This window comes from Alligator sinensis, unplaced genomic scaffold (genome assembly GCF_000455745.1).
Source record: "Alligator sinensis unplaced genomic scaffold, ASM45574v1 scaffold599_1, whole genome shotgun sequence".
Classification (NCBI taxonomy): Eukaryota; Metazoa; Chordata; order Crocodylia; family Alligatoridae; genus Alligator; species Alligator sinensis.
In genome coordinates, this window is record NW_005841968.1 from 235620 (window position 1) to 250487 (window position 14868).

Here is a 14868-nt window from a genome sequence, read left to right on the forward strand (position 1 = left end):
TACTTTAAGTCTTGTGTCACATTTTGTTATTTACAAGCCATGGAACATAAATCAGCAGAGGTTAAAAGGGAGCGTGCATGGGAGACCATCATTTGCACCATGTTTAACTTGCATGATCGTGTCCCTGTGCACGAATGTTTGCACTGTGATTGCCCTCTCTTATGATCCTGGTTTTTTTCTCCCTCTGTTGCACTCTCTAACTGCAGTAGTTCTGGGTAGGCAGTGATGGACATTGAACAAAAGCATCAACACACTAAAAAGCCAGTGAAAGCTAAGATACAAGCTCTGGCAGCACTTGAGCAATCATTTGCCTCATCATTTATTTTTCATTTGGGTTTACCCAATAAATGCAAAATAAAGAAATACCAAAGCTATGCTGTAAAAGCAGCACTACATCTAAAAATAAAAACAAAGGCCCCTGGCAGTCATTAAAATAATGGTCAAATGGGATCTGATCTCCAATCCCCAAAATCGTAGGTCCTACTGTGTCAAATATGTGTGGCAGGATGAGTGATTGTTGGAATCGGGGACTGATCCCAATTGCACCATTATTTTAACAGGAACCTTGCAAACCAATTGGGGTTAGTAAGGTTCTTGTCCATAAGAGCACAGGGATTCCCCTTGCTGGGGAGTTTAACTGTCCCCCATACCCATCAACCCAGCCAGGCACAGACAAGCCTGACTGCTTGACTGTCTGTCATGGGAGCCACATGGCAAGGCAAACACTGTGTGAAGTTATGATGACCCTACATGGGCTCCTAGGTCAGCATTTAAAGCTGTGAGGTGCAACCCATAGCATGGCTGTCAATCAAGCCCCACCATGCAGGCTACCCTGCCACACATTCAATTTAAGGCATGATGGGAAACAGCCACAAAAATGTTCCACATATTTTGTGGGCCATTTTTGTGGCTGGTTGTTTGTTTTTTTATGCCATAAATTCCTTGAACATATGGCTGGTTTGCTATTTCTGGTGCGATTAATAGGGGAATTGCTTCGTAAGTGTAACCTCCGTCAGACCCCTAAAAGAACAGTCGTTGTAAATAGCCAATCACAAGAACAGGTGAAGCCTTTCATTGCCAAAAAAATGCTTCTTTTAGAAATGGGCAAAATGTAGTTTTGGCTTTGAAAGAGTTTCCTAATTGTGCGTTTTCTTCAATGTACCAAAATAAACTGCCACTATAAATGGGTCAGATCATTTTACTGTGCTCTTTTTTTCCCCCCGTGCAGAACGATATAAATAATAATGAAGTGAATTTTATATTATTGGCTTGTCAAAAAAATGGACACTAATATGATAGAAAACAAGAACTCATATTTTCCATAATCGGATTTAGAATTGAATAAAATTTCATTTTTGTGGATCAATATCACTTTGTCTCATTTTCAGAAATGTAAGCAGAAAAGGGGAATGGCTTTGTGTCTGCAAAGCAGATTCTAATCTTGAAAGTATGAACAAACAAGGAGAGAAATTCCTGTTAACAGTTGGAATCTGTATAAAGGCTGTCAGGTCCTTTGTATAGATTCTGGAAGGTAGTAGCAGCAGCTACAGCAGCTGTGGACATGTAAAGAGTGTACAAGCCATTAATATAGTAAGAAGAACGTTACATTTTGTGGCAGGGTTTTGCTTTTATTTTTTTTGGAAACTGTCTTTAATGTTATGCTTTGCATGCATCAAAGGCCTTCCTATTTTGTATGGTGGTGTAGAACGTTGAATAGCATGTGTCTTGCTCGGTTGTCATATCAGTGTTATACTTTGATGTGCATGTTGATATTACTGAAAATGTGAGTTTGAGGTCCATATTGTGCATATTGTACATTCCCTTTGCATTGCTTGAGAACCATATTGCAAACGTTGACATTTGTTCCTATGCCAATACCGCCATGAGTATTATTTATAAGTCTTTTAAATAACCAGTTCCTTTCCTATGCCATGTTTTAATGCATGATTTTATACAAGTTTGCTCATCAGTCCTACCTGGAACCAATGGAAATCTTCAGCAAATAAAAAGATGCAGAATTGGGTGCAGTTTATAGTGGGAGAGAAAAAGCTAGTTACACGTTAAATCTATGTTTGTTTGGGTTGTTGTATTATTTCTAGATAACATGCAGACAGGAATATTACTTTCAAGTGAAACAGCTTTGGATCAATTCTTACTTAGTTAATCAAAATGCTTCATAAAGCTCCAGAAACTTCATAGAAGACCTGAGTTCAGAAAGAGATTTAGATGCTCTGCTGCTTAGAAGAAAGCTACTCTCCCTCTCTTCCTGATCCATTAAACACATTGAGAATACTTGCTATAACTCAATGATTTCCAATTACCACCTAAATGCACTAGTAAGCAGGGGTGAGTTGATTAAGATATGTTATCCAGTATGAAGTTGGAGGTGTCACAATAACAGTCTACAATGGTCAGGGGTAGATTTGTTCCCTGGACTTATGAGATCCCACCTGGCAAATCCTCTTTGCATGAGTGAGATGCTGATGGATGGTTCCTTAAAGCTACAATGGAAAAGAAGTTTAATATGTGTTACTAAATCTTTCAAAGCAGTGAAACAGATCCTCAGATCATGTTAATCCAGTTTTTGCCAGTTGAGATCTTGGCCCCATTACTTCAGTGTCCAAAACAACTCTTCAGGGATGAGTTCATGTGAGTGCCCACAATAACTGTATGTTTTTCTTTCATTTCACTTCTTTAAGGTGGTTGTGAATGCCCTGGTGGGTGCCATCCCTTCCATCATGAATGTGCTGCTCGTCTGCCTTATATTTTGGCTCATTTTTAGCATCATGGGAGTGAACCTATTTGCAGGAAAGTTTGGAAAATGCATTAACAAGACTGAGGGGGATATGCCGTTAGATTACAGAATTATTAACAACATGACCGACTGCGCAGAGTCTAATACGACTGGCACTTTTTTCTGGACAAAAGTTAAAGTCAACTTTGATAACGTTGGTGCTGGTTACCTGGCTCTTCTACAGGTGGTAAGTTCTAGTTCTACCAACAACATTTTTTCTTGCTAGGTAGAAGTCCAACAGTCAAAACCTTGATGGTGCTAGGTATGGCCAACTCCCATTGAAATCAGCATACTGCAGGATCAAATACCAAGTTAACAGCTATACTTTCCTTTCTTTATCTTGGCAGCAAAGCATAAATTTTAGCTGATGGCAGTTATTTATATTTGAGCTGATGAAACTATCATATAGGTATTTAGAGTAGCTTTTGGTTTTATGCTGAGATCAGGAGTTTCCCAAGACAAATTTTATGCACCGCGAAAATACTGTCTTCTAGGAGGCACTCAAAACCCTAGGAAACAGGATTGCAGGGGACTTCCAAGCTCACCAGGATCCTCTATTTGAAGTCGTCTTTGTAGTTGTTTTTTGTGCTTGTAATTCAAAGCAAAATTGAATCAGAGATTCCAAAAGAGAAAGCAGTTCTCTAAGAAGGAATTTGTGTCAAGATATGGTGTTTTGGCTGTACTGAACCCATTTTAACTCACCAGTACTCCAGTTAGGTCCGATATGGAAAATGAAGATATGACTCTCCTTTCTTTCATACCAGTGTCATCCTGGCTCCTCCTACTCCCCATTTCCAGCTGCTGAATTTCTTTAATAGGCAGCATCATGGCCTCTGGGTCAAGATTCTCACCCACTGTCAATCTATGTTGCTTCACTGAAAAAGAGAGCTTTGTCAATTTGTAGAAACTGAGGGTTGCACCCTTTATGTCCTCTGCAAAATGCTTTATCGGTTTACTTGATGTGATTGTATGATAACAAATGGGTTGGAAAGCAATCCATACAATGCAGGAGATGAGGGTGTAATTAGACGACCTCTCTATTAAAAGATGATGCACAGTGGTGTATCTACACGTGCTATTAGTGCAATGAAATAAACTCCTGCACAGTTTGCACTGGAGTCAGCTGCTCCCAGGTGCAGCGTTTACTTGTGCACCCAGGCCCACAGCATTGAGCCAGGGCAGAGCATCCCTGTGCCGGCAGGGGGTCCAAGGGGTCAGCCCCGGGTGGCAGAGGGGCTGGCTGGGGACCCCAGCACTTTAGCACCCTCGTGCCCCAGCCAGCCCCGTCATCGTCTACACATGTGTTTTAGCAGAGTAAATTGCTCTGCCACAGGATAGTACTGTTCCTGACAGTATTATCCTATGGCAGAGTTAATTAATGTACTGTGCCCTAATACTAGTGCACATGTAGAATGTGACGCTTTACTGCAGAGCTAATTAGTCAACTCCACAGTAAAGCGCACATGTAGATGTCCCCAGCATAAAGAAGCTTGACATCCTCTTAATGTCCTAGCAATCCAGTATATTCTGGAGTGATCATGTACAAGTTTTGCCTACAGAGCTGACAGTTTCCTGTGTGATAATCTCAATGAGTAATGTCCCAATAATTGCAGAGGCTACTGTACATTAAGTGGTAGAGACCTCTGGTAGTTATTAGTAAAACAGCTATTCAGACATGAGAGCCCACACATTTTCTATTCATAATAAATTTCTCTCTCTTCAAAATGAGTTAATCTAGATGAAATGTAGAGAACATATTCTGTACCGTGTTAATGCTGGCATGAGAATTGATTTTGAAAAATGAAACACTTTGGGTCTCTGATTAAGGTCTGTTTTAAGGCTCTGACAATCAATGCATATTCTACATTCAGTCTAAAATTAGTTAAAATGACACACGCATTTGGAAAATTCAACCAGAAGCAAAGAGAGACATCCATTTTTTCTCTATCAGACAATCAGTCATATTCACCTTTATGCTTAAGCCCCATTCATGGTGCAGCCATGGCCAGCTTACCCATAAAGGTGAAGTGTGGTAGTGTTCATGCCCTGTTATTATTCTTGTCTGGGTAGATAGGAAAAAAAACTTGTTAAAGAAGCATCTGTAAGGTTAAAACATGCCTTGTCTCCCCTTTCTATCAATGCTGACAATACTCCTCACCTCCTTAGGCTGGTAACCTGAGCCTCATCCCTCTCAACACACTGCACATCCAGACTAAGTGTAGCTTCTTCTCAGGTAGAAGATGGCTCTAAAATAGGGAGTACTAAAATAGGAAGTATCTTTTACAAGTCTTCCTCTGCCTTTTTTTTTTACTGTTGATAAGTGACTGAGCCCACTAGGTTGCTTCTAGTGCTTTCTATCATTTGAATTTCTTATTTTTTGAAGACTGTACCTTTTCTCTCCCCCAGCTGACTGAAGGTTTAGTTCTCTCCGTTAGGCCGGCTCGCCTTTCTTCTTCGAGTGCTTGTCCACATGTACTCTGCTCTTGGGATGCCAACAGTGTCTATCGGGGCCACACCTGTACAACAAGTTCCCTCCACCCCATTACTAGACAGTGCATCGCGCCCATATGAACAAGGCCACCCGAGCCCCAGTTCCTTCTTACTGCCTGTTGCTTCAAGACGGAACGGCAAGCAGCATCCCCACCTCTTGCCCATCTGAGAATATAAAAATGATTTTTTTATGCAAAGTGATATAGCATAGATCAGTAGTTAAGGAGCTTAAGATGGACCACCTAACTTGTACGGGCACCTTGCTGGGGTCACCTGACCCCAGTTGTCTTTCCTGCTTGGTGCAGGGGGCTGGACCCGATGATCTTCCAAGGTCCCTTCCAGCCTTACAATCTATGAATCTATTTCTGATCCAGAAAGCTGTGGTTACAAGTAGGGGATACTCTTATCTTGGCTCTTGCACTGATCAGTAGGAAAGAACTGGTGGAAAATGTGAAGATGATGGGAAACTTGGGAGAAGTGATCGCAATATGATAGAATTTATGAACCTGTTAGATAGAAGCAGCATAGATAGCATCAGCTTTTCTCTCACAAAGTGCTCACAAGCCCTGAATTGGGTCTTTCTGGGAACTAAAATCGTGCTAATCAGCACAGCGGCATACATTAAATTAGTATTAGCTATAGAATAAAATGGATTGGAGATGAGCAATAGTGAAACCGGAAGATAACAGGGTTAACACAGAAGAGGAAGAAACTTGCAGTTGTTTGTGGATGATATCTTACCTTTGTTCCTTAGAGAAGGGTAACTCTTGTGGTGCGCAGTGTTTTGTTTTAGTTTTAAAATGCTTCTCTGAGCAGGCGTTCCATTCAAAGTATTTTCGAAGATACAAAAATGAATCATTTCTGCCTTTAAAAAGCAGCCACTGAAAATTAATTGTGCTGTCTGTCCATATTGTGATGTCTATATTTTCATTTGAAAAGAAAACCTCTGAATGTAAAAACGAAATGTTTGTTTTATTTCAAGATGCCTTTTGGTCATGCAAAGGTGAGGGACAGTTTGCCATGGTCCACCGATCCACACCTGCCCTAATTTACCCACAGTCAAATCGTGAAATACAATCATGCTCCAAAATGTGTTTATCAGAAGATAATCTCATCATGTGACAATTTCTGCTGAATATGGTGTTCCTCTGGATAGCTTCCAGGAAGGATAATATCACAAACACCCCCATGAAGATTTTGTCACTTCTAGATCCAGGGTATAAGTGGCTACTAATTCCAGATACGTCATGTCTTGTCCCAGTGTTATGTTTCTCTCATTCCTGATATCTGCTCCTCTCTGCAGAAGTGTCTAGGGAAGCCTTCCAGAAGCCAGATGGGATTTTTAATGCTCTTATTTCTGGACATCTTGGGAAAATACAAAATCAAAGCTCTGCATTCCTGTGATATTTTTCTCAGAACAGTTCACCAATCACTGTCACCAAGTACTGCCCTGTATTTTGCTAAATGCCTTTTTATGTCATGTGCTGGAATATCCAGAGATAAAATGTCTAGTGAAAAGACTTCTCTTAAAAAAAGGAGGAAAGTACAAGTTGGGAGCATATCAATTTCTGCTGGCACAGACAATGCAACGTCTTATTTCCTCCATCCAGCCTTTCTAAACAGAAGACTGAACTGTAAGCGTCTATAATAAAATGGGAAAGCCTTTTACAGGATTAGAAATAAAGCAGCAAAAAGGAAACTATCAGAGTAGCTGAGAGGGTTCAGCATGGCAGGGTTGAGAGAGATCAGCATGGCAGGGTTAAATATTCATTTGTTTCAATAAAATGTCACCTGACCTCTAAACTCTTTTCTGACCCTCTGAACACTCATGTATGTATAGATTTTTTTCCCAAAATACTGATTTTCAGGGACTGCCTATTTTAGCCCATAGTGGAAACGTGTATGAGATTTTGAATAGTTTTATATGAATTCATGAAAAATAAATAGGGCTGACCTCTTGGATAAAATTTGTATTGGTTAAGTAGTATTTAAAAGAGATAATTGACTGCAAGCACTACCCAAAGGACTTAATTTAATAGCAGAGGGTATATAATGGAACTTTTCACAAAGTATTTTAGGCATACCTAGCTACACACAAAGGGCTGAATTCCCTCTGGGAGTCATGCACAAAATTCCAGTTAGCATTATCTGGAATTAGGTGCCGAGACACTACAATGAAAACTTAACCCCAAGTGTCAGCAGGAGTATTGGACATGATTCTGCCTCCTAGCATACTAGTATAAATCAGGGTAGCTCAATGAAAGGAAACGTGGCTGATTCTTTTGTCATAACAATTAGAAAATCAAAATGCAACCATTGATTTACTTCTTATTTGCATCCTTGCAACTCGAATGAGAATCTGATAAAGTGAGAGTGATTTAGAGCAGAGGCAGGTTTAAGGCTGTGTAATTTATCATCAGTCTTGGAACTGTGGAAAGCATATACTGGAAACAGAGGGCGATATTCTTGATGCAGAATACTAAAAACCACTTCTAAGCATCTTAGTAGTTGATGCTGTCACCCTTTCACACCTGAAAAATCTTTAAACATAGGAGACTTGAACCCTGATAGTGTCTTTGGTTTAAACAGAAATGTCTTTCATATAAAAGAAACTTGGTAAAGAGCAGCAGAGGTGTCACGAAGCCCCCTTTTCCTTTTCCTTCCTCCAAGTCCTGCACCAAACTTAGCACAGAAAGATGCAAACAGTTGGGCACATTGGTATTTCTTGTGTACTTGAATTGTATGTGCGCAGAAAGGAAGACTTCCAAATTCTGGAGACTGAATTGATTTCAGAGGCATTAGGGCTGGAAGGGACCTCATAAGATCATTGGGTCCAGCCCCCTGCCCCAGGGGTAGGAAGTCAGCTGGGGTCAAAGAATCCCAGCAAAATAAGCATCCAAATGTTCCTTTAAAATGTTCAGAGTAGGTGCTTGCACCACCTCTGGGGTGAGTCTGTTCCAGGCCTTGGGGGCTCGGACAGTAAAGATGTTTTTCCTTATGTCCAGCCTAAAACAGTCCTGCAGGAGTTTGTGACCATTGGACCTTGTCATCCCTTGGGCTGCTCTGGTGAGCAGGCGTTCCCCCAGATCCTGATGCACACCCCTTATGTACTCATAAGCTGCCACCAAGTCACCCCTGAGCCTGCGCTTCTCCAGGCTGAAGAGTCCCATAGCTCCCAGCCTCTCTTTTTAAGGCCCTCTGATCATGAGCATGGCTCTCCTCTGGACTCTTTCAAGCTTCTCCACATTCTTCCTGAATTGTGGAGCCCAGAATTGGATGCAGTACTCCAGCTGCATCCTCATGAAGGCTGAGTACACCGGGAGGATGACATCCTGGGTCTTGCTTGAGATGCATCAGTAGGTGCAAGCCACAGTTTTGCCCACTTTGCCAGCTGCAGTAATGCAGTGATGGCTCATGTTCATGTTGTGGTCAGTCATAACCCCCAAGTCTCTTTCGGTCATGGTGCTAGCGAGTGTAGCATTGCTGAGCCTATAAGTGTGATGCAGGGTTTTCTTCCTCCGAGGTGGAGCACCTTGCATTTCTCTGCATTGAATGCCATCAGATTTTCATCCGCCCACCTTGCAAGCCTATTGAGGTCAGCCTGGGTCACCAGCCTATCCTCAAGTGTGGACACTCTTCCCCAAAGTTTGGTGTCCTCAGTGAACTTAGCCAGTCTGCTTCTGACACCAGTGTCCGGATCATTTATGAAGACATTAAAGAGTACAGGTCCAGGAACAAAGTCTTGTGGGGTACAACTAGTCACCGAGTGCCACACTGATTCGGTTCTGTCAACTACCACCCTCTGCGTCCTACCTCAGAGCCAGTTCCCCAGCCATTGGACTGGGGAGTAGTCAAGGCCTCAGTTGCCCAATTTTTCCATGAGGACATCATGGGATATCAGGTCAAAGGCGTTTTTAAAGTCCAAATATATGATATCAACTTCTTCCCTTTTGTCCAGGTGCTACATCACCTGGTCATAGAAGGAAATGAGATTGGTCAGGCAAGACCTACCTGCAACCAACCCATGCTGGCTGTCCATCAGGATGTTGCCTTTTGTTAGAATGGTTTCTTTGATATTTTTTCCAAGATCTTCTTAGGGATTGAAGTCAAACTAATTGGTCTGTAGTTTCCTGGGTCTTCTTTCCTTCCTTTCTTGAAGATAGCCACCACGTTGGCCCTCTTCCAATCTTCAGGTACTTTCCCCGAGCACCAGATGTTCTCGAATATCCTTGCCAGCGGCTATGCTATGATTTCCACCAGTTCTTTAAGCACTTTTGGGTGCAAACTATGTGGACCAACTGATTTGTGAGGGTCCAGCCTCTCAAGATGCTCCCTCACACGATCCACACCAATGGTGGGCATAATTCATCCTCGCCCTGGTCATCCCACATCATGTTAGGCAGGGTGGTCCCTTTGGGCTGGTGAAAAACCAGCATTAAGTAATCATTAAGCAGATTGGCTTTTTCGTGGGTGTTGGCTGCCCCAACTGTTTTATCAGGGGTCCAATGTTGCCCTTGTTTTTGTTTCAACTCCCCACATATCTGAAGGACTTTTTATTGCCCTTGATTTTTATTGTCCTTTTATTGTGCTTGATTCGTGTAGCCGGTTGGAGTTCAGTTGCAGCCTTGGCTTTCCTAGTTTGCTCCCTACAGCTGTGAACCATTGCTTAAATTGCTTAATTGTTTAAAAAAAAAAAAGTCCTGCAAGAAAGTCATTATTTTTACCACTAAACATTGCAACAATTAGGAAGCCACATGGATAAGAGAATCCAGAAAGGGAAACTGCCTCAGCCTGATTTCAGTTATCTGTGGGCACATCTACACGTACCGATTTAAGGCGCTTTAGCCTGATTTAAGCTGCATTAGGGGTGCGCATCTACACATGCATACCCTTAACGTGCCTTAAAATTGGTGATTTTAGGCTATTCACACCTAAATTTGATACCGGCAAAGGCAAATATCAAATTTAGGCACGAATAGCTAAAGCACATTAATGCATGTGTAGATGTGTTAAGTTGTATTAACACTGCATACGGATGGACTTGGAACTAACTTTAGTCCCAGGTCAGTCCGTGCACTCAGCATTAATGTGCTTTATTGCATGCACGTGTAGATGAGAGCCTAAATCACCTTAATGAGCATTAAGCTAGTATACATCAAATTTAGGCATACCTAAATGCATGTGTAGACACACCTGGTGTGAACAAATACCCATGCGTACCTATGGTTTGAAAGGAAAAAGCAATTTATTAACAGTGAAGAGCCTGCTTTGCATAATTTTTTTCAGAAGGGCACTAGAAAGTGATGATGTAACCAATTGAAACGTGCTTATATTTTTCAGAATGATGTATTTTGGGTTTTTTTCTTTCTCAGGCAACATTTAAAGGTTGGATGGAAATTATGTATGCAGCAGTGGATTCACGAGGGGTAAGTTAATAAAACTAAATGCTTTCCTTTTGCTTCCTTCTTTCCTGTCTTAGTTGAGTTTTGCTCCAGTCAGGGTGATTAGCAGCCCAAAATATTGCCACCCCATTATTTCTTCTCTCTTCACAATGTTCCTTAACTACTTTTGCTTCTGATATCGCTTGCAGACTTTGATTTCCAATGCTTGGTAACTTGGAGTCATCTCTGTCACCAGTCAGTTATTAGAATGAATGACCATAACGGTGGCCCTAGTTGTGCTTGTGCAACTTGTCTTCCTTGGCGATGCGCTAGGTTTAACTTAAGGAATTGTGTCCCCGTGTGTTAGTGAATGTTATCACTCACTAGAACAGTGATTCTCAACCAGGGTGGTGCAGCACCCTGGGGTGCCATGAGATCCTTTCATGGGGGCTGCAACCCCCAGCCCCTGTGCCAGGAGATAAGTAATTGAGCCTCTTCCCACTGGGTGCCCCAGCATCCTGCAGACAAGTGGCACCCACGCGGGCAGTTGAGTGAATGCAGAGCCACAAAGCTGCACTTTTCAGCCCAGCTCATCCTTCCCAATCCTCCCATGCCCCGGGGGCAGGTAGGACAGGATGTGGGAGCATGCGTCTCTGGTCACTAGTGTGAGGGTCGCTGGAAGTCAGCTATGGCAGTGGGGCCCTTCAGGCCCAGAGCAGATGCAGGGAGGGGGCAGATGGTGAAAAAGCAGGGCATGATAGGGTGACATCCTACCCCCACTGCCCTGACCTGGCACCAGCTAGAGTCTAGTTCAGTGGCTCTCAACTGGAGTGTCTCTAAAGTCCAAAAAGCTATGGAGGTTTCCTTGAGGGTAAAAACATTCAGAACCACTGCAACAGAAGTTCAGAACGAAATGTAGTAGGTGGTAGACAAGTGAATACGATATATTGCACCTCATCATATATCCATTGATATCTATGGTAGTTTTGCCATTGTTTTGAATAGATGTAGGTGCTGGCATATCATTTGTGTAGTGGGGTTCATACTGTTTTCAAAGTTACCTTGGAAATGTAACCAAAAAGGTATAATCATATTAAAGTATTGAAACATGGGATCGACACCCTCACCTGAAGGCGCAACACACTCGCACTGATGCCTGTCACACAAACAGGAGAGTAGGATTTGAAAGGCCAGATACAGGCCTGGTATAAATAGGTTGAATGGAGCTACGGCACCTTACATTACATGTTAAAATAACTTTTGGAAATACCACATTGGATTCTGTTCCCCACAGTGCCTAAGCCAGACAGAAAACTCAAAACCCTGGAACTGCTGGCATCAAACTTGAGACTGAATAGATCTTTCGATTTTCCATTTTTTTTTTATTACAGGATATCAAGAGGCAGTTGCAATTAGCTCTGAGTGGTCACCATTAAGAAATTAACATTTGCCAATAGACTTCAAACAGGGATCACATTAGTTCATATTCTTAATGCAAGAAAGAAAACTTATAATTAGCAATCGGTACTTTCTAACTATCCTATAGCTTTTAATACAGTGACATCTATTAGCATATAATTACACTGTGGCTCTGCCATTGATATCCAAGAGTACTTCTAGTTTGTATAAGAAGGCGGCTAATCAGAACTTTAATTTGCTACCCCTTTTGGGCTCCTACTTCATACAGTACAGTGGACGCATCCTAAAGGTGTACATTTTGATAAGCTGCCATTAGTGTGTAATGATGGTGTTATCATAGTGACAGCACTGTAAAGTGTAACAGAAATTATTGTGGCATTTTGGACACCAGAAGTGAACCTTTAATGGGGACCAACTTTTCTATTATTTGCAACTGAATGACAGATTATTTTAACAGCAAAAATATTTTGATACATGTGATGATGATGCAGTTTTTCTCCCTTTTCTTTTTATGTTTGCCTTTTATCTGTGCAGAGTGAGGAGCAGCCTGAATGGGAAAGTAGTTTATACATGTACCTCTACTTTGTGATTTTCATCATCTTTGGGTCTTTCTTCACATTGAACCTCTTCATAGGTGTCATTATTGACAATTTCAACCAACAAAAGAAAAAGATAAGTACTATATATGCTGCACAGCCCCTTGTGATTGCTACGTTGAGTGGCACTAGGGATGGATTTATCAGCAATGGCATAACCACTCTAGCATCTTGATTAACAGCATATCCTTAGAAACCATCTTGTATTACTTCTACAAAAACACAATTGCAGCTGCCCCTTATCTCTGCAGGATGAGAGCTCTGCAGACATGGACAGAAAGGTTGTGCTCACATAAAGGAGGACTCATGTGACACAGTAGTGTAACCGAGGGGGCTACCTTTGGCGGGAGGCATGCAAAAATAGGTGCCATCACAGCCATGGGTTGATCTAGGATTTTGAAATGGTGGGGTGCTGAAGAAGTAGTGCATCATTATTTATAATACCACACACATTTTTCTCCAGTTAAAGAGAAACTAGAAGCTTTACCAATATGCTAGGGAACTTGCACTACATTTTTTAGCTTAAGATCAAAGCAAAAACAAATATAGCAATTGGACTGTGCACTAATTTGCTAGATAATGTATTAAGGTTTAAAAAGCACAACAAACTAAGCCAAAAATAGTCAAGATAATCAAAAGATATTTTGTCATTAGTTCTACAGCCATTATAGTTAAATGTGCATCTCTTATTCAGATTCATAAAACAAAATGGAGTTTTCCTAATTGTCATGACAGTGCCTCCAATACCTCACTTTAGTAATTTTTACATCTGAGTTAATATTACCACACCAGAGTTAAGGTTTTTAGCTACAGCTAAAAATGGTTTGCAGGCCTATCATTACAAGGAATGAGTAACAGCCAGCAAATTTGCAGAAAAAAGGATTGTTTGAACAGTGGAACATCAAGCCAGTTAAAAAAGATAGAGAGCCATTAACATCTGTGGGGTAGAGAGAAATTAGCAGATTTTGGGGAGATGATATTTAACCATTAAAATCAGCTGACTCCCTCAGCACTGCCTGACTAAAAATGATGCTGCTCCCTCCAGGCAGCTGGTTTTAAAGTTTGGGTGGAGCAGGAATCAAAAGGGATACAACTGCACCTGTGCATCCCCTCGCATCTGCCCTTGGTCACATCTGTCCTGCTACACCTCTGGTGTGAAGCAACACCTGGCCAGAAGAGCCTCAGGGAGGAACTGTGCCATAGACACATCCCTTCCTCCAGTCCTTGGCGTGCAAACGTCACCGTCTTTTAGAACGGCACCACCCCTTTGCCCCAACACAGCCTCCCGCTCCCATTTAAATGCACCCATGAACTCCGGGAGGGAGCAGTCTTTGCATTCTGCTGAGAACTGTGATCCTGAGTGGCCTGCATGTATAAAGCACAGGAGTGAAGTTTCCAGTAGCCTCCCTCACCCTGTTCATTCATATCGAGTCCTGTCATAATTTGGCACTGACATGAGATGTTTACTGTGCACTAGACTAATTAGCTGTGCAGTCAATGTGTCTACACATGCACCCCTATTATGCTGGAGTAAACTAATTTACTCTGCAGCAGCGCGTGTGTATATGTTGCCCCGGGGGGCTGGGGCACGAGGGTGCTTCAATGCAGGGAAGCCTTCCAGCTCATCCCATGCTAAAGCACCCACATGTCCCAGCCAGCCCCTCTGCAGCCCGTTGAGCTGGGGGGAGCAGCTCCAGGCTGGCAGGTTGACCTCCTGAGCTCCCTGCCAGCCGGGGCTGCTCTGCCCTGGATCACAGTGCTGCGGCCCTGGATGCACATAAAAATGTGTGCCTGGGAGCAATAAACAAAGCAATAAGCTCCAAAGTTTGTTCAAGCACATTAATAAGCACATATAGACACGTTCACTCATTACTCCCCACTAACTCCCACCTTCTTCCAGATAGCTGCCTACCATACCACTCTCGTTTAGGCCCTTATTAGGCATCTGGATAAAAGCCATCAAAAAGACAGAAAAACTAAGAAATAAGGGAAGGATGGAGATTCCCAAAACTTTAGACTTGTTTCATTTTGCTGTATTTTTTTCATCAAAAAATAATAGCAGTACTATCTCCCTATACTTAGGTGGGCAAGACATCTTTATGACAGAAGAACAGAAAAAGTATTATAATGCAATGAAAAAATTGGGATCCAAAAAACCGCAAAAACCCATCCCAAGGCCAGTGGTAAG

General features: G+C 42.1%; 1 protein-coding gene across 9 annotated transcripts in view; it reads left to right on the forward strand.

Annotated features, from left to right (window-relative positions):
* Positions 1 to 14868, forward strand: part of LOC102380629 (sodium channel protein type 5 subunit alpha) — a 252836-nt gene that overhangs the window by 234057 nt on the left and 3911 nt on the right. For all 9 annotated transcript variants that reach the window (XM_025200461.1, XM_025200458.1, XM_025200464.1 and 6 more), the window contains 4 exons: positions 2700 to 2981; positions 10657 to 10710; positions 12619 to 12756; positions 14759 to 14863. In XM_025200461.1, the coding sequence (XP_025056246.1) occupies positions 2700 to 2981; positions 10657 to 10710; positions 12619 to 12756; positions 14759 to 14863 (579 nt within the window). The remainder of the gene's footprint in view (positions 1 to 2699; positions 2982 to 10656; positions 10711 to 12618; positions 12757 to 14758; positions 14864 to 14868) is intronic.